This window comes from Botryllus schlosseri, chromosome 3, assembly GCF_051294905.1.
Source record: "Botryllus schlosseri isolate E-star chromosome 3, Bs_hap1, whole genome shotgun sequence".
Lineage (NCBI taxonomy): Eukaryota > Metazoa > Chordata > Ascidiacea > Stolidobranchia > Styelidae > Botryllus > Botryllus schlosseri.
Window position 1 is genome coordinate 19,526,807 of NC_137238.1, and position 24,556 is coordinate 19,551,362.

At 41.1% G+C, this 24,556-nt stretch overlaps 1 protein-coding gene across 2 annotated transcripts; it reads right to left on the minus strand.

Annotated features, from left to right (window-relative positions):
• Positions 1 to 3,056: 3,056 nt before the first annotated feature.
• Positions 3,057 to 19,355, minus strand: LOC145435976 (uncharacterized). 2 transcript variants are annotated; one of them, XM_080313261.1, is made up of 11 exons: positions 19,042 to 19,353; positions 18,562 to 18,648; positions 17,690 to 17,845; positions 14,824 to 14,919; positions 13,930 to 14,080; positions 13,432 to 13,625; positions 12,844 to 13,004; positions 11,860 to 12,378; positions 10,421 to 10,654; positions 6,072 to 6,284; positions 3,057 to 3,626 (listed from the first exon to the last, which is right to left on the minus strand). In XM_080313261.1, exons 1-11 carry the CDS (start codon positions 19,237 to 19,239, stop codon positions 3,323 to 3,325), a joined length of 2,313 nt encoding a protein of 770 aa, XP_080169387.1. In that variant the 5' UTR covers positions 19,240 to 19,353; the 3' UTR covers positions 3,057 to 3,322. The 2 variants fall into 2 exon arrangements, with proteins under 2 accessions (XP_080169387.1, XP_080169388.1); XM_080313262.1 differs by lacking the exon at positions 3,057 to 3,626 and adding an exon at positions 4,285 to 4,938 and having other exon boundaries at positions 19,042 to 19,355.
• Positions 19,356 to 24,556: the final 5,201 nt, after the last annotated feature.

Genomic DNA, 24,556 nt, shown 5'->3' on the forward strand with positions numbered 1-24,556 from the left:
GATCAGTCAACGTATTGTGCAAGATTGAATTCAGCCTTCAAGGCACGCGATAGGTCGGCTAAAGCAAATTTGCGGGGATATTGATGGCGGGGATGACAGACATTTGGATTTGCCAAATCTACAAACTTCACATCAAGCCCGATTTTGATCGTTTGCTATAGACTACAATTATTTTCGAAGTCACTCGCGGCACCCTTGCGAGAAGTAAATGGCACACTGGTGTGCCGCGGCTAGGTCATTGTACCATTTGTCAAAGACGATGTCCGTATCAGACGATTTTCGAGTCGTGCACTTAATTAGTTTGGTGGCCAACGAACATCGAATTGACCGTTAAATGCCGACGTTGACTTGAAATTTTCGTCGATGTTTCATGTTGGACTTGGCAAATAGGACAGCCCGTATTACTGTGGTGTTAGTAACAAAGTGGTACGGCACACTAGACGGGAACAGTGATGCACTGTACAGTTAACTAGTTTCTCATACCTGTATCTATCGGAGAAATTCTCTTGGTTGAAAAACATTCATTGGTTCAACCGTTCATTGGAGTGGCAAAGACGAGGCTGTCTCCTATGCTGGACTGGAGAATGTGGCAAAGTTATATGTGAGTGACTGAATCTGCTACCTATTCCGGCAACATTTTGAATTGCGCCCTTTGACTAATTCAGATGACATTGCTTCCAAATGTTGAATAATAGGCTTATAATATTCATGTTTTATGATTTTATTTACTCAGAGTAAAGAGCTAATCATATCCATATTCGCACAGACAATTACCATATTGAAATCAGCCACTGTAACACGAGCGGATACTATGCAAGTACTTTACAGAAATCTACACCCAGAGTAGTGGACACCGCAATGTCCAATGCATTAACAGTCGTAAATATTATGCACAAGCCACCGCAATGTCCACTACATCCATAGCCACGCACAAAATGAGAAATTACCGATATTGGAATGGTGAAAGTTAATTTCTTCCTGGCACTCATGCATAATATACTCAAAATAATTCATGCCGCTTGAGCGAAATAAAACCGGGTCAGGACTAGACATCATTTGTAATTCATCATATGCGCTGCATGCAACCACTGTATACGGACATGGATCCAACCAATGGCTTTCAACACTCAGATGTCAACTTCGGAACCGTCAGATTTTGCAAAATCACATGCCAATTTTTCTAGAATCCAGTGCCAGTACCATAATTTAACATGTGTGTTCGAAAATTGTAGTTTTTTAATTCATGAAGTACTTCATAGGTATTGTGAGAGTAAGATTGATGAATATGGATAAAATCACTACAAATTTACAAATATCGACTTAACTACTTGGGGTATGTAACTTGGTCGAACTCGTAGTGCGCATTACACTGATAGGTTTTAGACCGGGGTATCTACTCAACAACAACGGTAGTTATCATATCCAATTGCTAAAATCACAGCAATCGCTTGGTTAAAATCGTACAACACAAATGAGTTAACTTAGATGATCAATTATACAGACAACAATGACCTCGAAAATTTCATGCCTACACCATTATTTACAATTTGTTTTCTGAAATCGCAGTACTCTGAAACTAAAATCGAAATTTGAATAGTTTTTCACAGATCCACATAGCAGTACCACAGAGTCCACACGCACATAATGAAACGGCAAAAAATTAAACGTTGGCAGTTTGACTCGTTTCAATATGGGCTACACACGACATGTGGCAAGGTTACTGTTCTGACGCTTACTACCGTATATGCACAGGTGGGCAGTGGACTAGCCACAGGGAATAGTGAATACTTCCTCCAAATTTTGCCTCGGGCGTAATGACGTCATTCTTCCAGTTACGTAACGATGGAGATTTGTGACGTCATGTCATGACTTTGAAAAGAATCTTATCCTGGCTATGCCTGAAGATGAAGGGATTGGACGGTCACCAAGAACTGGTAGAGGTGTTCAAAGTAGTCTAAATTGATACTCATATAGAAGTAACGCCATGAATTTCATTTCAATAACCAGTACTAGTAGCAAAAGTAAGGCCCGTTAACTTCTCGTATAAGTAGTTTGTTTCAATAATATATTTGGTGGAGGGTCGCATACTTCAAGCAGTTAATCTGTGGTGATTACTTTCAAAATTGCAGAATGCGTATTCGTGACTAAGACACAATGACCGATGACACTACACATAGGTGCAATATTCGAAAATATATAGATACCGCGACACAGGGGCTAGTTGATGGGTCTTATGATATTTTCACTCAAAAAAGTGATGCAGATCTATGACAGAACTAATTTTACATTTACAAACTCCAAAGTGCAAAAAGCAAGTAGTTTTTCCTAAATACTGTTGATCTGGAAGTGGAATTAGCCTAAAACAACCACTGAAGTATTTAAAGTAGGAAAACCTTAGGGTAATTCATTACTGACCAATTCTAGGGTAATTCATTACTGACCAATTCTAACAACTAGCAGTCCAAGCTTTCGAAGTCAATATAATTGTAGGGGAGAGGAGGCAAAGATGAGACGATGTTACTAGTTGGTAGATCTATTTGAGATAAACTGGTGCAGTAACGAACATGAATTGCTCGGGTGCCTCATCTTGGACACAGCGTTTCTCATGTTACTCTCACCCTGGGTAAGTTGAGACGGTTCCACCTACGATTTTTGAATCCCTAGAAATCCGGGAGTAGGTTGTTAAATATAACTCAAAACATACATATGAATAGTGAAGATCACAGGCTTTCCATGGGTACCAAAATGGATGCTCAGAGAGCACTACTCTTCGAGTGGAGTTGAAATATCAGAAAAGCGTTTCATCTTTGCCTCCTCTCCCGTACAAGTCCAATATTTTTGTACACGGTGTACTGTACACGTCAGAGGTGGCCAGTAACGAATAATTCTATTGTTTCCTGATATTTAAATAGGTATTGCTTAGTTTGCACTACTATACGGTTTTACACCGCTTACACTCCTACCTAACAGTTTTTAGACAAAATTTAGTTTTGAATACTTACTATTTTGTTTTGTCGGGAATCTCTATTTCCACTTGTACTTGAGCAGAAACGTAGGACATTACTTCTAAATTTATTTGAGTACAGACAATGATTACTTTGACCACCCCTGCGGGTCGACAGTCGACCTTAAGAAATAATGTTGTCCCGTCACGAACTCACAAAGGTAGGTTAATGTTAAAATTCTCAAAACACAACGCTAAAAGCGTCTTTGCCAATGCTTGGCAGCGTGCGAATGAAAACAGTGTGGCTGACCTAAGCGGTCTACTCTGTAGTGTTTCAAGATGAAGAAGAAAGGTGCAAAGTCAGCTTGAGTCAGTGTCTCATCGTTCTTTGATTCGCAGATACAGATTCAAGAGAACGGTAACGTCTGTAATGTGAGGATTGCTGAGAACGAGTTCTTTGAAATCCCCCTTCCGTTCAGGGAATATCTCCTCCATCTCAGACACCAAACCGCTCTGGCGATCGTTCAGCAATGCCTGGCGTGGCGGCACCGGAAGTTGCCTTTGGTCCCATTGACTAACGGGTGGTGGCCTCGCGTTCATCCACGGAGGCTGCGATATGCGCTGTGGGGAATTCAGACCGGGCACTGCCGCGTAGCGTTCGGGTTGAATTCGAAAACTTCTCCTAAAGGGAAGGGGCTTATTAAGCACAAATTTGGCGGGAACGAAACATTTATTAATTTCGACATAAATCGTTTCGTGCAGGATTACAGTGCATGAAATGAAAAAGATTTCGGCACGCATGCAAAAAGCTGTACCCAGATGGGTGGCACGTGGCGGTGACAGTGTTGGGATCAAGTCACTACCTTCGAGTCACGAGTCATTGCACATTTTGACTCGAGTCAAGTCAAGTCAATCGATTTTCGAAGGTGACTCGAGTCAAGTCAAGTCACTCGATTTTTGGAGGTGACTCGAGTCAAGTCAAGTCACGAGTCAAGTCACTATTCAAGTCAATTTGCCCTTTCAAAGTATGAGGCATGAATACGTCATTGCATTTTACTAGCTGTCTGAAACACTGATTGAGTGGTCATTGATTCTGAACCGATGAACGGATATAGAGGTAAATATGCACACAAGATAGCGCTGTATCGCTGACATATACGTAGAACTGTTAAACTACGTAACAGTAAGTAATTGCATAGCCTCAGTTTATAGTTCCCAGCCAAAATAGGGAGTAGAGAACGAATTGATAAGATGCAATACATTACCCATTTAGGAATTGATATGATACAATTTGAGCTTGCGCCAATGGCTGAGGACTGTATAAACTATATTCGAATTAAATTTTAATAAAACAAGAGATTTGGTTAAGGTATGAGCAGAGAACAGCATTTTTCTAATACTAGTTTACATCAATGTAAGCTGTACGCTTCAATCACTTTATTTGTGAGAGCGCAATGGAGGCTCGGTAAAATGCACGATCATTGAATGGTTGGTCGCTCTCACGGGTTACACCAGCGTTTCGCGAACAATACGACCATATGCAAGATACAGTGACTTGACGACTTGAAATTTCGCTCCGAGTCACGAGTCAATCCACATTTCTGATAGGCCGAGTCAAGTCATTTTGGCTAAGTGACTCGAGTCAAGTCAAGTCATGCGAAAAAGGTGACTCGAGTCAAGTCATGACACAAGACCTCAATACTATTTTGCCGTTATCAACAAATATCACCTTGAAACTGTCTATTCGTGCTTTGTTCAAAAGCCATACTCATATATCATGCCACAATCGAGCCGAGCACGCAGATCACAACTCTTTGCCACTATTTTCAAAACATCAACTCAACGAGAACGAAATCAACGCATAAAGAGTGACAGAGCGATTGCAATCTCTGATATTTTCCACTAGCTGCGGTCAAGGCCCGAAAGTCCGGTATATATCTTGCTATTGGGGCCAGTCTTGCGACGCGGGTGGCAGAAATCGTCAGTGGCGGATTCTGATAATGGAAAAGGTCATGCAATAGCGAAAAGCATGCAGGCTACCGAGTCTGACATAGTCGCATGAGGGCAGCAATTATCGAGCATGCAAGACTAATGTCTTAAACCAGTCGTCGACAAAAGCTTTGAGAGTTGTAGGTAATAATGCAAGATTATACTTCAATTACTTTTGGCATACCTTGAAAAGATTGTGATTAGAATATTAAACTACAGTGTTTTCCAAATTAGATTATAATTAGAATATTTACCTACACAGTTGTTTCCAAATTAAATTGTAAATGGAATATTTAACTACAAAAACAGTTTTAGCAACACAGTTTTCTCGAAATTAGATTGTAATTATAATATTAACTACACAGTTTTAACGACACTGTTTTTTCGAAAGTAGACATATTTGCCTACAGTTTTTTTCCAAATTAGATTGTAATTAGAATATTGAACTACACAGTATTTTCCAAATTAGATTCTTATTAGAATATTCAACTATTTTTTTTCCAAATTAGATTGTAATTCGTATATTTAACCACACAATTTTAACAACAGTTTTTTCCAAATAAGATTGTAATTAGAATATTCAACTACACAGTTTGAACAACACAGTTTTCTCGAAATTAGATTGTAATCAAAATATTTATCCACACAGTTTTTTTTCGAATTAGATTGTAATTAGAATATTGAACTACATACGGTAGTATTTTCCAAATTAGATTCTAATTAGAATATTCAACTTTTTTTTCTCCAAATTAGATTGTAATTAGAATATTTAACCACACAGTTTTAACAAGACAGTTTTTTCCAAATAAGATTGTAATTAGAATATTCAACTACACAGTTTTAACAACAAAGTTTTTTCGAAATTAGATTGCAATTAAAATATTGACCTGGTTTTTCCGAATTAGATTGTAATTAGAATATTTACCTACACACTATTTTCCAAATTAGATCGTAATTAAAATATTCAACTTTTTTTTTCCAAATTAAATTGTAATTATAATATTTAACTACACAGTCTTTTCCAAATCAGATTAGAAATAGAATTATCGAATTCGCGAAAACTGGGACATTGAATGAAGTGGACAAAGACTAGCGCAAGCAAAATCTACACATCGTGAACCAAGCCAATTCCACTTACTGTTCCATCGGCACTTTCAGAAAGTTCTCCAAGCTGGGTCCGTGTCTGCCTTGCGGGTCGTTGGGGAACATAAACAGGTCCCCGACCAGGGTGAATTGCAGCAGCTGCTGTTGAATGACCGGCTTCCACTCCGGGTCGGTCTCCATGATGTCTCGGTACTGGTCGTTCGACACGATGACGCCGCCGTTGCTCTCGGCCAGCTGGATGATGAACCTGAATGAGCGATCGAGTTCAGGGAAGCGTTCTAATGACCGGAGTTGTGATTTTTTGGTGACTTGACTTGACACACATTTTTTGAATACCGACAATGATTCGACTTGTATACCAGAATCATTGCGTATGACTCAACCAAGTCATATGACTCGAGACTCAGACGGCCAAGAGAAGCATTTCATTATAACTTCGAAGAATGGTGAAGTTACAGCCATATCGGTGTTTCGTGTATCAGTAGACACTTGAAAGCTTGGGCCAGAAACTGTCATGAGTGAAGAAAATTGGTATGTTATGCAGACTTATACAAACTACCAGTCTTGATAGTTGACGGTCAACTAACTACTGTTTCTTTTTGAGTAGTTCTAGTCAGGCCGTAGCCAGCCGAAAAATAAGGAGGGGGTTTTGAAAGAAATTGAAGGGGTTTCGCTTTATTTTTGAACTTACCAGTACTAATATAGCATCGACTCATTAGGGTTAAGTACATGCGTAAATGACGATTATACAATCTCCTCGTGTTGATAAATATGCGCGTATGATAAGCTTGTCGAGAAGTCCGAAAGTGCTGTCAATTAGCGACTTCCTGATCTGTCGTGAACAATTAAATGCGTGTGCTTATTAACGCATCGAACAATTAGACACACACGTTCATCAACGCGTCTTTACGTAGCCTCGGTGACGATTTGCGCAAGTCTAAATGTCCCAGGTTTTATGGAACATGTACTACAACGACGCCGATTTCAGGTGGGTTCAAACCTTTCCTCTTTTATAACTCAAGCCTTGACACACATCTTCTGATGGTTATGTTCAAGTATTAGCGGAACTCAATTACGCATGTATACACTAGGGTTGTTCAGATTTGAAAAATTGTCCGGAAACTTCGACCATTGTGATCCAAATGATGGTTTAGTACACAAAAACACTTTTTTGAGCAATTTTGGTTAACTTCATCGTGATCTTCTATTTCCTCAAAGCCCCCAAAGATCCGGGGGCCATTTCTCCTTACTACAGCTGATATGCCAGAGTGTTTACCTTGATCTTATCCTGTAGTACTGCTCTGTAGTGTTGTCCGTGTAGCCAGTTCGTAGCATTTGTGAATTTAGCCGTTGAAAACGGTCGTGTAGAGATGGGAAATTGCCAGGTAATATATCTGTTTACAAAACTGTACTTGATTGCTGGCTTATAAATGTCAGATGTATCTCCGACGCTCCGTTATCTTTTTCAAAACCTGTCTATCGTGTTCATGGGAAGCATGTATTAGTTGCACGGGTGACACTTGTTTGTTATGGACCGTACATCGAGTGTGCGCCGGTGGGTTACAAGTCGAGAACTAAGGCAGTTATTTGCAGCTAGTTTTTTTGCCAGTAAATGTTATTGAAAGCTGTGTAATATGTAATGTGAGTAATATTTGTCTCAATTTTAGTGCATCTGTAAAATAAAAAGTTATCTCATTTGATGGTATAGTGCAACTTAGTTGAAGAAGAATGTCTGAACAAAAGCGGGGAAAGGTTGTGCCGGATCCACCAAAACATGATCGAGGTCGGGTCTCTATTTGATCAGATATTTATCTGAGTGTATTAGTCACTCCAAGTTTCTGACTCTACGTCAGCTTCTACAGTATTTGCTATGTCTGAAAGAAAACTGCCCCAAGAATACCACAACACAGGAATTTTTTCTTCAAACTGTTAAAGAGGTTGCCAAAGTATGGAATATGGCAAGAATACCTATGGGAGAAATGCAGGACATTGTTTCGATGCTGCGAAAAGTTCATGACACTTGATATGATCCCAAAAAGAACATGGATCGGTCAGGTGATGTTGGGGAAAAGCGCCAAGCATTTTGTGATAAACTCGATAAGTTGTGGGACATTGCGACGCAATTCACTTGGAAGAATGAAGACGTCTCATTTTATGAGGACCAACAGCATTCTCGCAGCTCACAACTCGCAGGAAAATATGAGATCTTTGAAAGAAGCCAGGCACAGATTCCAACTGAGATCAGTGACAAACCTATTTCAGCATCTGTGACTCCGCGAGCACAGGTTTTAGTGATGAATTTGTCACCTTAATGTCCTCGTCATCTGGGGAGGAAACCAGTACTCGACCCTCTAAATATGATGCTGCTATCAAATATCCTTCATTTATTAAACATCAAGCTCCAAGAAACTTGTTAGATCACAAACATATTACTGATGTGCTGGACCGTCTAAAATTGACTGATAACCAAGCAACTATGCTACTTAGTGCTTTCATACATGCATGCAGATGGGATATTAACGACTTTGTGCTATCCAGATCAAGTATAAAGAGACATAGAGCGACTAATGGCCTTGGGTTTCGCATGATATATTTGAATCATTCAAACAAGACCTACCCAATCATGCTGCTATACACTGGGATGGAAAGTTGACAGAAGACAGATTTGGAACAAACTATGAAGCATTGGCTGTGATATTGTCTTATCCTCAGCATACAGATGAAAAATTACTTGGAATTCTAAACATATTTTCAATAATAACAATTGTCGCAAGCCACGAAAATGTTATAGCGTGCTGAATATTTTTTTGCCATAATCTGCTTCATAAGTTTGATTATGCAAAATGTTCTCGCAATAAATTCATTGAGTTTCAGAAACATACATCTTCCTCACTTGACTCTCGTCTTGTTTTAAGAGCAAGCCTGGTATCATGAACTTGTAGTGCTTTCACAATGTTACTCCGTAGATATCCTTGTCATATTCCACACTTCCACACTATGGCAACCTCTTAGACAGTTTGAACAGGAGAGTCCTGCGTTTTCGCCGTCTTCGGGCAGAAAGTGATTACACAGTATTTTGCAAATGAACTGGAATTGAGGCGGAGACACTGACATTGCACATCACATTCCTACTTAACTGATCTTTCACCAACATTCACGAAGTAAAAACCACCTGGAAATGCATGCATTTGTTTCATTCATACAACCTGACTAGTTGCAGTAGTAGGCCTACAGATTACAACACATATTCCAGAAGGTCAGCCTGACGTAGTAGTTCAGTGCAATTGTCAAAAATATGTATATTAACTTGATATTTCTCACATATAGACGGTCATTTTCAACTGCAAACTCCACTAAAGGTATAATCATCACCGCTAAGAACCGCTTTTCAATATGAGCTAGGTAAACACAGTCTGGGGAATCCCCAATAATTAGGAGAATTGGCCTCTGATCTTTGGGGGCTTTGAGGAAATAGAAGATCACGATGAAAATGGCCAAAATTGCTCATAAAAGTGTTTTTGTGTACTACACCATCATTTGGATCACAATGGTCGAAGTTTCCTGACAATTTTTCAAATCTGAACAACCCTAGTATACACGCACATGTTTGCGGACATTCGATGTCATTCAGTTTCGCGATGTCTCTCCTTAATCCCGATTGCTAATCAGCGTATACTTGTAGGCATTGTCTCCAAGCCACTGGGAGATAAGAGCCAAACCATGCTAGGCCCGAGACGATAGATGCGATTGTGCAGGCCACCGATGGTATAGTGCGCACAGGGCCTATCGCAGACGCAATTCTTGAAGCCAGCGGAACTAGGCTTGTTGAAGACGCGATAAATCAGGCCAGCAACGATTGCCGAGTGCAGGGCGATCAATGGGCTGATTTTGCAATCATCTTAGCGGGAGATCGTGTCGCGTTACATTGTGCATATACGAAACTCGCTAATTGGCAACACGCCTCTCGCAACCGGCAACACTGATAATATGACTTATGGAATTTCAACTGAATATTAGCGTCAGAACGGTCATTTCAAAAGGACGGGGGTTTCGCATTTCAAAAGTAGGGGGTTTCGACCCCAGAACCCCCTCTCTAGCTACGCGCCTGGTTCTAGTTCTAGTTATCAGTTTTGAAAATTCAGTAGGCTAGTTTATGAAGTGACCAGTTATAGCTTATAGCCATAGTTCCACATTGCTAAATAAAGTTGTTTGTAAAAGCTCGATGTTATGAATGCGAGTCATTCGATATCACCCAGCAAAAAAGTGAGTTGAACGTGACTTGGACTTCAAACTGAACAGCAAACGCACTGAGTTGGACTTTGGATCGCAGAAGAGGATGTTGACTTCAAAGTATCATATGTGCTAAACCCTGCCCCCCCCCACCTGTCGTCATAACACACAATGTGCCTCCCATTGACTTTTCGCGAAGGCGTCAACTTGACCCAGCCGGCATCTTCCAAGGCCCTGATGAGATGGTGGTCGGTGGCAGGCGGGTTGACCCCGCCGCCCAGTCGGTAGTTGGGCACCATGCAGATCACGTCGCCATGGCCCCTTTCCAGGAAATAGCGGATGCAAAGGGCGATGCCGCGGCATGAAAATCTCGACCTGCATCCGTGCCTGGTAGAAGAACAAAACACGTTACTTATCGTGCTGCAATATGTCGGACAGGCGTAGCAGGGTTGTTGAAAAATACAGTCGAATCCAATTACTTCAGACACTGGATAACCCGGCCAGAGCAGTGCTATGTTCGGGCAAGTTACTCCGGGATGGAACAAGTGTAAGAATTGTACATCAATATTCCCGTAAATACAAGCAAATCTCCGCTTAATTCGGACAGAGGTTCGCAATTCCGATGGTCAGGTTATGGCACAATATACACTGCTTTGTTGTTCATTCGTTATAACATGATGGGAGAGTTAGCGTGGTGGTGACGATAAGCGCCTTCTACTCGGGCGGCCCTAATTCAATTACGCGTCGGAGGTATTGTCTGGGCTACTCTTCCCCCGTGTCGCTGTTCTGACGACGACAAAAAGCCCAGAAAAAGATCCGATGAGAGGACCCACTCACAAGGAACGGAACGAGCAAGGAAGAGCAACTGATTAAAGATCAACACCGAAATGTACTGTGATATCGCGCAATAGGCCGAGGTTGATATCAGTTTAAGAGACCGTAACTGGCCGTTCTACATCCTCCTATATGTTCATTACATCACATTGTGTCTTGCATCGTACATTGTGTGTGTCTTGTTCAGATGAAAATATCACTCAACGATTATTGATTGTAATTATTAACACTAGATGAGTGATTCTGCTGAAGTAATGGCGTTCCATGCAGTAGCAAACGACAATAAACTCAGATAGGGTCGCGTCAGCTCATGGCCGCTTGTAAAATAGTATCAATCTTTTAAATCGGAATGGCACAATAATAATGTTGCCCTTGCTGCATGGCTTGGTACTGTGTTTGAAGAATAACCATACTCTTAAACCTATGTTTCTTACACAGTATTATAGTATACTGCATTGGTTGAATCGTTTGGTATTGAAGTACCGTACACTACAACTAACCTGAACGTACCAATTACTGCAGCTGAATTTCATTTATAGTGCAACAGCACGGTCTTATAATGCCTGGTTTGCCTTTACGCAACTGAGCAATGAAACGAACAATTGATTTTCTGCTTAATTCGGTTACAAGTAAGCAGAACCAAAGTGTCCAAATTCAGCTGAGCATAATTTCGTGGATAGGCGACATAAAGTTTCATCGTTCTTGATCCATAAGATGGCTACCTTGCTTATAAGCGGTACAAACTCAAAATGACTCACGTGATAGCCACATTGCTGCCGTCAATAACGACCGGCCTCAAGTCCGGTTTAATCGGAGGCCTCTGCCTGGACACCAGCTGCTCGTTGGTCATATTAGCGACGCGTTTCGCCAGCGTCTGATTACCCACCGGGACCTTCGTACGCTTGACCGGAACTGGCTGCGGTGGAGATGCCGTGGCCACCCAGTCCCTAGCAGTAGCTCCAACGGCGGTCTGCGCGGCCGGCCTTTTCGAGTGGTGCTGCGTGATTTGGTAGGGCACCGTGTGTACGGGTTTAGCAACGGACGCTGGAATTGTCACCGTGGTAACCGGGGTTATGGATCGTTGCTCGTTCCATTCTCTCATCGTGCTGGATTGTATCGGGCCAGCCAGAGACGGAGTCATCGCCGGGGTGGGTAGAAGAGGGGACCTTTGCGTGGAGGTTTGCGGTAGGATAGCATCTTGCGCGACCGTTTTCCTTCGTAGGCACACGAGCCTGCGTTTGCTGTGCTTGCTTTTTGTTCTCTTCGTTTTGACGTTTCTAAATCGACGCATCACACAGGATTAGGGCTGGACAGTGGACACAGTGACTCCAGCACTCAAATCAAAATCAAGTTTCCGTCCTACTGATTCCAGTAGAATGGTGAGGGATGATTGCTTCGAATTATGCGCTCCTTACCACTAAGTGCAATTAAATTATCATCGAAAATTATAGTTTCGATACAATTTCCAAATGTGAAAGGCTGTAAACCTCGACTGTTCGTACCTCAGCCTACAAAGCCTGTAGTACAAAGCTATGAACATGAGCATATATGACATATATGTTAAGTGGTGATTAACCCAGAGCATAATCACAAAGCGCAATAATATAGTATATAAAATATATATTATATACTTTACATTTCATAATATATAAAATTCAAAATATTCCTCATCTTATTTACAATCTTAACGCTGAATTTAATCCGAATTTCAAATCCAAACACACGAATTACAATTCCCCAACCTATAACTGCTGTCGGTAGGGAAAATCCGAACTGCCAGCTTGTCGAAGAAGGTGTTGGCCAGTTCGGGATGATCGGGCAGGTCGAAGTGGTTTTGAAAATGCAGCAGCAAGTCGGTCTTGTTCACGTAGTCCACGGGATTACTTGTCCCTTCGTAGTGAATCTGAAAGTTGAAGAAAAACGGTCATCGCCCGAACGATACCTCGCAAACAAAACTCTTGAAGTATATCCGTGAGAGAATGATTATGGTTTGATCAAGATGGAATGGGTAATTTTAGCTCTAGTTGCGGGTTCTGATAAGTGAGTAGTTCTAGTTCTAGCTCTAGTAGCAAGTGTTGAAAAGTGAGTAGTTCTAATTCTAGTTGCGAGTTTAGAAAAGTGGGCAGTTCCAATTCTAGTCGGGAGTTTTAAAACTTGAGTAGCACTAATTGTACTTGTGTGTTTTGAAACGATAGTTCTGGTTGCCAGGTTTGAAATACGAGTAGGTCTAGTTGTGAGTTTTGAAAAGTGAGTAGTTCAAGTTCTATTCGCTAGTTTTGAAAAGCGAGTAGGCCTACTGCACAATTACGTAATTTATACAAGTGGCGCACCTTCATCCAATCTTTGATGGCGAAATTCGGGGGCAGCGCTGGCGGATCTCCTGTGTACGGTCTGTTGCTGTTCGGCGCGTCACCTTCGACTGTATTGTCATCGCTGACATACTCGGCATCTTCACTATCGCTGTCCGACTCGGCGCTGTCGCAGAGATTGATCAAGTCTCCGCTCGCCGTGGCGCGAGCCATTTCTGAAATAATAGAGTAAATTAGAACGGAGAAAGATTTTAAAAAATTAAACAAAGAAAAATTCGAAATTTGAGCGGGGCAAGTGCGTAGTAAATACACGAGGAAGTTGTTTTAAAAAGTAGATTCAGAGGGGTTGCATACTTTCAGGAGTTAGGAATTCGAGGCAGCTACTTTGCAAATTGCAAGATGTATCTTCACGACTAACGCACATTGACAAATGAAACTAGAAATAGACGGAATCTTCTAAAATATCTTCGGTTACCGTTAGGGCATACGTAACTGGTTACTGAGCATATCTGATTATACCTGGGGATGGGGTAGAAACCGGAGACAGGTTCACTAGAGACGCTGCACCAGCCGCTGGCCTTACGTCTGTTATGGTGCTTGTGCCGCCATTTCTGGTTACCGGTGTTTCCACAGTTGTCTCCACCGGAATATCCATTATGTTCAACAACTCCTGAAGAGCAAATCGGGTGGTTAAGTAATCTGAAGCTGTACCTAGAACACCGAGACGTTTCAATGCTGGAAAACTCTGAAAAGGCGAGATCGTTTAGGTGCCATATTGTATGACTTTGAATTGGATTATTTGGATCAATTCAAAACTTTTCAATGAAAAAACATGAATCTTTAAGTGGCTATGGCGTGGGGTTACTGGGGCTGGACAGAATAATTCAAGTACTGGAATCCGTGTCAGAGCTGATTTTAATGATTTAGTTCGCACCGTGCGAGTTCATTTTTCTAATACCAGAATTATATACGCTTTTTGTGACCAAATTATATGCCGTTTTAATTCATTCTGAGATCTGCATCCGGGTTTGCGAAGTGAGTGTTTTTCATACACGTAAAATGCAGACTTGGTCATGATTAAATAAGTGTACTCTTTGTTAGTGTTACACTGTGATGTTATCTGATAGAGGATCTGCCTGTTGCTAGAACTATGCATTGAGTAGCCGTGCGATTACAACAGCTACTGTAGTAAATGTAACTGGCGAAACAGTGTGATGTGCAGGATTTGCTCTGTGCAGACCTACAAATTAAGGTCAATCTAATCCAAAACAGGAAAGGATACAATGTTTACAACGCTGGCTGATCAACTAGTACACACGCTTACAAAGAGAATGCCCAGAATAGCCCGCAATCAATTATTAACTTTTCAGGTGAAGAATTGTATAGCACGAAGTCAAACAATCGTGATAGTACCCTTTTCAAGACGTTGGACAGAGTGTAAAGTTCCTCCGCGTATTCGTCATTGGACTTTCGCACTAGCCGGTCAAATTGAGCGGCTGCTTGCGTTTCCTGTGAGAATAAGGTTGACGTTGAACACAAATGAAATGCTGGGTCGCATATTACTGTTTATCAACTCATGCCTAATGCTCAGAATACAGTATTCCAATCCTGTGTATTCGATCACCAACCTGTGTTATGAAGTGTTGCTGAAGGGATATTTCCCATTGAATGAAAATGGCAAATATAATATCACAACCTGGCTTTTCATCAGATAGTTATCAGTAATTACAGTCAGCGAAAATGTGCATATTCAAATAGTCTCATTTGAATCAATTTAGGGCGAGCGAAATCACAGACGTTCCAGGTGCATGGAATTACTAGTACGAAGAGCTCCTTGGAGGTACAGAACTTCAATATAGCCTACAATTGATCAACATACTTACATTGAACTGAACCCGAATATTTTCGACTGACACTCGCGAGGGTTAATCGTCAGCAACTAGTAGAGAATTGGAAAAAACATTGTATGTCAACAATCGTGGTAGGAGACTCAGCTATCCCGGTCTCTTCGGCCTGATTTTTGAAATTTCATGCCAGTGACGTCATATTATTGTGAGTTGATATACAATGTTATTTCCAAATCTCTACCAAGGAAAGGAAGTCGTTTATTTTGTCCTTGATTTTTTGCAGCATATACACCGACTCATGATATACATACAAATGATCTGTGCATATGCATACCATGAGTGCATGACGATGTGCATATGCCGCTGAACAAGTAAGGTGCAGATATAGCCTTGTGCGGCTTTTCAAGTCTTGCACCACCAACACCCCTCCATGCTATCACGGTAATGCATGAGCGGCAAGCGGGGAAGTCATGGATATCAGTGATTCTAATCAGGTCTTTGGTCTGACCCGGCCGGGAATCGAACCGAAGTGACCTACCGATCAAGAAGTCGGACGCTTCACCATTACGCTATCTTGTCGACGGTTGTTGACGATTACCCCTGATGAGTGTAAGCCGAAAATAGTCGGGTTCATTTCGATATGAATATACTCGTCAATTACAAGTATATTATCAACCGTTCATTCAGATCCAAGTCAGGCTCTGAGAAAAAGCCGCGACCAGCATAGTTACCCTATACATGGGCACTGGCAATCAGTGTTTTTCTATGACGTGCTGGGGATTTTGAGATAAAAAGGGACAAAGAAAAAGTGGTGACATCAATAGATATGCTGCTGAAAGGTGTCCATTGCCAACGCCAACCCAGTCATACAATGCAACCCATACAATTAGTGCCAGTACCCAAGTGCCATACCTTCTCATTTACATAATTCAGAAGCTCAATATCCTGGAGATGAAGGAACTGGATTGATAAATTATTGTACAATAATCTATTCGTGTGAACGCGAACCTATGACGTCACGTGATGTCATATTGCTGATTCTAACCTTACATTTCAGCAAAGTGACATACAAAATATCTAGCGACGACTCTGGCCACATAATGCCACATTGCTGAAGTACATGCTGAATATTTAAACATCACCAAATGTGTCAACTGTGGCAATCAAATGATATAATAATCCCAAAAAATCAATATCTTCCGTCGCTTTGCCAACAATTTCGACGAGGATTGCAAGGGAATATAAGCTTACGTCTTAACGGTCCAGGCCAGACCGGACAATGTATTTGGAGTCTCACTATTGCTACATAGATATTGAGCAACGTGTGAACTGGTTTCTATACTTGCTACCGATATTACCCCATCAACACGTTATACAGTAGCCAACACCCTAATCGCACGAGTTTGGATGTTATGATACAATAAACATATCAAATCAAGATGGATCCCGTACACCTGTTAGATTTTTTCACATTAGACAACGATGTATTCATTATACAAATTGCATTGATTGGTTGAACAAGCATCATTCGCTGTCTACTAAATGTGGTGTATTTCATTCTTGATGCGGGTCAAGCTCACAGCAGAGAGTTACTAAACATTCACGAACATTCAAACATTAACGAGTAAAATTTTTCAAGATTGGCAATGTGCATGCTCGTTTAGTGATGATTTTTTATGCTTCCAGCGCCATGCATAGAGTGGTCCTATAGTTAAAACGCATAGAATTTGAACCAAAGATGCTATGATGAAGTGAAAAATTGTAATATATGAAGAAGGTTCACTGTGCAGAACCTACCAAGGTTCGTTTGTGAACAATAACCTCTAAATTTCCGAGGTTCACACAGAGAACGCGAACGTGAACCTCACGTTCACACCATCCCGAATGTCAGGTTAACAACCATGAATGTAATATTGGTTCAATACCAGCAACCATCAGCTGAAGCAATATCATTGTATAAGCGTACAAAGAAATCCAAATTAGATGTATTTCTTTATGAATGTTATTAAAACAACAATAAATGACAGCCAAGGCAGCTCTATACCATACCATAGGTTGCGTCATAAAAGAGTGGAATCACATGATGACCAACGCCTACGCCCCGCCCAAAAATAGGAGAGTCCTACTTATGAGAGGTGGTCTCAAAGGAATGGCTTAACATAAATAAATTCTTACAAAGGAGATTTCCCCTTGAACTAATTTACCAAGATTGGTTTATGTGTTCTTGCATCACGGTTTCGAGGTTTCCAAGGCGGATAGAATGTATCTAAGCTATACTTATTGATGAAATTGCTCTCAGTGGCAAGGAGTTTAGAATTTCGTAACTCGGAAAAAATTGTCTTGCACTACCGTACTAGACTCGAATCACTACAATTTAAGCCCAATTCCACTTCCAAGTACTCGCATTATTATGTGCAGCCCTAATCACAAACCTCGGCGGTACGTTTTTCGCTGAGAGTGGAGAGGCTATGTATCTTCGAATACATCAAAGCCACGCCGAGCTCTTCTCCGTGTATGTTGATGAAACCATCATCGGACAGCAGCAGCAAGGCACCGAACTTTCGTTGAAGCACACGCTTGATTTTTGACTGTGAACACGAGTGTTGTAAAGTTACGAACTACGAAAGCAAACATTTGCATACGAGAGAGAAAAGTCATTTTCTATACACAGAAAAGAAGCATTTTCAATTTTACAAGTCATCGCCAATTATTTTACATAGAACACATAGGGAACCTGCGTTAATCTTTCATTCTCCTTAGACATCATTTTATTGCAGTGGTTTTCAATTGCAAAATACACAATGCCGAAGGTTTGAATAAAATACAAAATTTCAAACCGATTCAGAAAGGTTTCTGACATGATATTGAGGTAATGGACAACTTTTGACATATCCTACATCCCAATCCTCAATCCTGTAAGTGTACGAAACTTTTTAAATGTATCCGACAACTCCTTTAAGACCAGTAATGTCTTCGAGCTAAATAGAGTTTTTTTGATTTGACAAAATTGAACATAGGGATGCAATTTAGTAACAGTATAACAAAATCTACAATCTAACAAGAAATTTTTTCATTAGGCCTACAATAAGGTTCCAATTCTTTGTTTTGAGTCATTGCATACTTTTCTTGTAATTACATTAAGGGTCGATTCTGATTTTCAAAAATTTACCCGGTTGCAAATATCCTTTGAAATAACCCCGGACCACAAGCCAAAGGGTTGAGAACCACTGTTTTCATACGCTAGCTCTAATTAATCGTGTGTATAACTTGTAATATACATTTCATGAGATAAGTAACAGCGTACCCCAAAAGCATTGAATATGAAGATTGGGAATCCCCGAATCAGTATCCGTTGCTTTGCTGTAGGATTGCAGATTGCTAAGATTATCGCCTGCAACAAAACAGATTGACATTAGGTTGAGATATTAAACGATACGTTATTCTGATTATTCATATCATATTGGATATTGTAACTTACTTACAGTCCTCATTAGATAACAATTGCCTAGTATAACAAATTGATGTCAACTCTACTTAGATTCTCCTTAAAATCCTTCATTTGATTGTTACGCAAAGTTTATAAATGGAATATTAATTATTCGGACATCAGTTCCATTCTCATAAAACCGCCACCTCACCCAACACAGTTCAATTCCTTTATTATACAGTGTAATAATTTATACTAATATAATGTAATAAATTTATACTAACGACGATTGCACTATAGGCTATAGCCGATATTTCGTATGTTAATTTTACGAATCACAAATATAAGATAACAAACTTTGGCTTTCTCGACGTCTTCAGCGCTTCTGCCTTTAATTACCACCCATTGAACTCCGCCACTTTCGGTATTTGGGTCGAATTGTTGAACAAGTTCGACATTGTAGTCATTGTGTATCTCCAATAGTTTTTCTTTCAGAGTGTCCACAGTTTGCGATTTGATAACAAATGAATCCTTATGCGACAGCGGCAGGCTCATAGCGATGAGCGATCAGCCAGTCACTGAAGTATCCGAGCGTTTGCGAAGAAGTACAGTACTCAACTAACACTATAGAAATAGTTTTTTTTGTAACACGTATGTACCGTAGTCTATGCGTCGTAGTAGCCTTAGTAGGCAAGCAGTATATTATTACTGTAGTCGCGTAACTACAATGACCTGAACATCCTATGTTCTATTCCATAAGTTTATGCTATTGCGATACACAACAGCGCCAAAACTCCCCAGTTCAGAGTTCATTCAGTTCAATCGGGAAGAACTCGACAATCGACATGCATACGACTGCAGGCCGCAGCGTGGGCTACATTAAATATCTTCTTCTAGGTTATCCCTATAGTTACATCGCGTAAATCGAAATAAATAACTAATCTTATGAAGGCCTTTGCCTCTGAACAGCGAACGACTCCGGCGATGCGAGAATTTACAATGATGGTTACCAGGGTCATTCCCTACTAAGGCACCTCGTTCACCGTTCTTTTGTTTACCTCACCTCGAAGTTACCATTGATATCGCTCCCTCGTGGCGCTTTTCTCTCCGACATCATTCCGCTGTCGCAGAAATCGTGGTTAATCGATCGATGCTGGTGATATGAACCGAATTAGCCTACTGTTAAATCCTACAAAATGGGACAACTGTGCTTCGCTGCGATAAACTGTTCTATACAGATATTCTCGCTGTGACTTGATGATGCAGGCTCGTTTGTGAATGGAATGGTTCGATTTCGAGGAGCGAAGGTTCGATTGAGAGGCAATTACGCTGCGTGAGATGTTTCTCGTCCTACTTAGTTTAATTATGTATGTGAGCTATACATTATAGTTCTGCCTTGTCTTTTTATGATCATATATTCGCTGTGCAGCAAGCAACTAAAGAGGTGTGTACCATGCTCGCCAAATAAACGCGGAACAAATGAGAACTGACCCATGTCCTGCAGCCAGTGGTGGCCAGACGAACGGAGGGAGCCTGGGCGAGACTTACCGGGGGGCCCCATTATGTATCCAACCGTAACTTCTGGGGGGGCTCCACCCCCGAGACCCCCTTTCGCATCTGTTATTATAATCTATATTTTACCCCGGCAAGGTTTGGCCAGGTGCTGGATTCGGCCATGTCTATTGTTGCATGTGTGCAAGGATAGACTACATCGAAACTAAGTAATTCTACCGCATGCAGAGACGTGGGAATTATCGGGATACGGGACTTTTCTAACAAATGCAGAGACTTGATGATGATTGAAACATCTGTACGGAATCATATATTCTTGCTTGGTACACGTATTTGCATGTTTATTCGTTATTATCCTTGAAAAAATCGCATAATCAAAATAGGGGGGGGTCGACCAGGGGGCCCGGGGCGACCTCCCACCTCGCCCCCCCAAAAGCCACCAGTGCCCCCAGCGAATAGTAATCTTCACCATTCATCTTAGCCCTAAATTATGCACAATTGTATATTGAAGTTCTGTACCTCCAAGAAGCTCTACAATGGAATAAGCAAATAATGTACTACACCTGTGAGAGAGTAAACGACGACGTACAAAGCGAAAGCACCAGCATGTTGACCTAAATTTCTAGAGCTTTCAGATGCCGCTATGATATCCAGCTTAATTTCATCAGCGTGTTCATTGTCCACGCCGGTTTCATACTGCGATTCACAATCATACGCGCCGATTTTGCTACTGTGATCTTGAATTTAGTGGCATATATCCAGCGTGAGCTTTGATTGGTTGACGGAAGAGTCGCTTTTGTTCGGAGTTCGAAGAAATGCGATTAAGAGTCGGTTTCACGGACGCCAATTAACGGTTAATGTGCAATTATCTTGAGCCATTGTCTTGTCATTTGTCGCAGATGGTTGATCATACCTTTATATTTTCAGAGAGGCGTGGAAAAACTGTTGTGCTATATTGTTACCAGGGTCATTCCCGACGAATAAGGCACCTAGTTCATCGTTCTTTTGTTTACCTCACCTGATATTTACCATAGATATCGCTCCCTGAGTGGCTCTATACTCTCCGACATCATTCCGCTGTCGCAGAAAACGTGGTTAGTCGATCGATGCTGGGGATATGAACCGAATTACTGTAAAATCCTACAAATTGGTACAACTATAGAAATTAATTTCTATAGTACAACTGTGCTTCGATAAGCTGTTCTATTTTCAGATATTGCCGCAGTGACTTATTGATGCAGGCTCGTTTATGAATGGAATGGTTCGATTTCAAGGAGGGGAGGTTCGGTTGAGCTTGAGAGGCGATTACGCTGCGTGAGATGTTTCTCGACCTACTTATTTTAATAATGCAAGTAGGTTAGACTGTATAGCTCTGCCTTGTCTGTTGATGATCATGTTATTAGTTATTACGTGACCTCATGACGAATCGCCCAAACGTAGGCTTCTAAACTAAAAGACGCACACGATTTCAAACTGGTAGGCTATCTCTTCACTGGAATATAATTTTTCCCTGTCTCGTGAGGTTCAGATTGCCAAGGCAGTATTTAGTATATGTAACGAAGTTTTCGGTCATCATAAGGGCAGTCCTGTTCGGCCAAGGTTTTCTCGCTGCCGATCGTTCTGACACACTTCTTGGAGTCGCGTGTTAGATGTCCTAAAACTTAATATGTCTTGGTGCGTCGTGGCGCAGTAATAGCCAACGCATATACGCCCAATGCCCATTTCTATAGATCTTGCGCATTTTTTTCTTGGGGATGCGTGCCCAAACATCAAGATATTTGGCAGCATGAAATCACGCCTAGAGTGAAAATTTTTTGAAAAAGATGCATGAAATTTGAAACAATACTCTATAATTTATGCTAGTTCACGAAATAATTTTATGTCCCGTTCGACCTCCCATTGGGGGTTTGGCGTGTGGCAGTTAGGCTATGGTCCTGTCTTTACCTATAGTGACGTAAAGATAGAAATATACTCACGACTTTCCTGCAATCCTAATTAAAAACTCCAGATTCCAAGCCAAGCAAGTGTATTTTGTAAATATATATCTTATTTTTTTGTCATTACTCGATTTCCTAATATTTTCTGGGGGACGCAGGAAGGCTAGCTGGGGGTCGCGGTTGGGAATCACTGATTTAGATGACGCTTCTTAAATTTGGTCGCGTGTTTTTTCTGGCAGCGCATTCTCATTCTCCACGCCTTCAATATCTACATGGGTTCTTCTGATACTCTTTAAATCCTTAATCCAATCGAAGGTACATGAAGGCATCCTCTGTTGGGGGGGCTGCCAGTAAAACTGCACTCAAGCCACTCCAAAAACTACAACATAAAGTACTCCGAATCATAGCTAGGGCCACAAAGGGGCCTGGCTGCCCATCCAACAAGTCGCTGCTGAAGAGATTCGGCGTCCTAAACATAGAAGATATGCGGAAACTAGAAATCGCCAAGTTCATGTATCATAGGCTTACCATACGTCCTTTTTTAAGAGGATTTGTCCTCTTTTTTGACTTTTTTGAAAGTGTCCTCGGACTCGGAGGACGCCCTTTTGTCCTCTTTTTTGAGATTTTGTCCTCTTCTTTGAAAATTTAGGTCAGAATTAGAGGAAATCGCGAGTGATATGCCGTAAATTAGCGCAGAAGTGAAGCTCCGGCGGGTATTTCGGAGGGAAAAGTGGTGATTTAAGCCCTGAGCGAAAGCCCTGGCAATGTAAAGAGAAAAACGTTATTTTGAGCTCTGAGCGGAAGTGATGACCTTTTTTTTTTTAGTCAACCGATCACGAAGTGGGAAAAATTTACCGGTATTTGAGAATTCTTCTCCAGTTTTGCATGTCTGAAATTTCTGAAAAAGTGTCCTCTTTTTACATTTCCAAAATATGGTAAGCCTAATGTATCAGTTCCACTGTGGTCGTTGCCCCGAATATTTCAATGACTTCTTTACCTCGGAATCAAAAGCGCACAAGTACAACACACAGGCGACCACGTCGTTCAAATATCATATGACCAACCGAAAAGATCATCGCTCTATCAAATATGCCGGACCTGATGTGTGGAACAATATCCCGCCAGCCATCCGGCAGTCGACGAGCGTCCACATTCAAATCAAAATACAAGCAATTACTACGAAATAAATACAGTCCATTCTCAAGATTACCGGACCACGACTGACCTATCGATCTCGCTTCCCATGACATGCCACCCTATTTCTTGTCCCTTTCAATTCTATACTATCTTCTTTACTTTGGTTCAGTGTACCTACATGCCTCCTCTTTACATTTCCTGGGCTTGGGTGGGTGTCAGATTCCAGAGACTACTCCTTGTCGCTTCGACATTTTCCTGTCTTTTCATTGTATCGCATTTTTTGTGGTGTATTGAACTGATGAAATTGCTAATAAACCAATGATGATGATGATAGTATAGTTTCATCAGATCAATAGACTACACAACAAGATTGCAATACAATGAAAAGTCGCGCTTGTCTAGTGGTTCACATTCACGTCAAAATATATGAAGACACTACTTCATCCATGAATACTAACTAGTCCACGATCATATATATTGACCTCGTCTTCCGAATCATGCCACAGAATATTTGCGTTATCTTCTGGGCTACTTTTCATCAAGTGCGCATACCTGTGCTCACTTCGTCTAGGTCCAGGTGCGTGCCTGATTTACAAGACTACTGGTAATCGTTTCGCTACCTTCCAGTTCCTATCTTTTCATTGCATTACAATTTTGTGGCGTTCTGTTCTGGTATTAATGCACAGCACACCCTGGAACTGAAAATAACCTTACAACCCAATAAAGTACGTCCTTACATCTTACATGTATTCCCCGCCTGCCTTAACCCTAGGCTTACCATACGTCCTCTTTTAAGAGGATTTGTCCCTTTTTTTTACTTTTTTGAAAGTGTCCTCGGAGGACGCCCTTTTGCCCTCTTTTTTGAGATTTTGTCCTCTTTTTTAAAAATTTTGGTCAGATTTAGAGGAAATTGCGAGTGATATGCCGCAAATTAGCACAGAAGTTAAGTTCCGGCGGGTATTTCGGAGTGAAAAACGGTGATTTTAGCTCTGAGCGAAAAGATGACCTTTTTTTCCTAGTCATCCACCTGACAATGTGTGGAGAGAAAATCGGGCGGAGTTGATGACCTTTTTTTTTTTTTTTTAGTCATCCAGCTGACATGTGGAGTGAACAACGGTATTTTTTATTTTTAGTCAACCGATCACGAAGTGGGGGATATTTACCGGTTTTTGAGAATTCTTCTCCGGTTTTCCATGTCTGAACTTTCTGAAAAAGTCTCCTCTTTTTAGATCTCCAAAATGTGGTAAGCCTAATTAACCCACGCCATGCACCTAATTTCTACAAGA

Coding starts and splice junctions, on each gene's coding strand:
- LOC145435976 (XM_080313261.1), bottom strand. CDS start 19,239: ATGAGCCTGCCGCTGTCGCATAAGGATTCATTTGTTATCAAATCGCAA. Junction 17,846..18,561: donor TCATATTCAATGCTTTTGGG/GTACGCTGTTAC, acceptor TCGTGTTCACAG/TCAAAAATCAAGCGTGTGCT. Junction 10,655..11,859: donor GGCAGCAATGTGGCTATCAC/GTGAGTCATTTT, acceptor TTCTTCTACCAG/GCACGGATGCAGGTCGAGAT.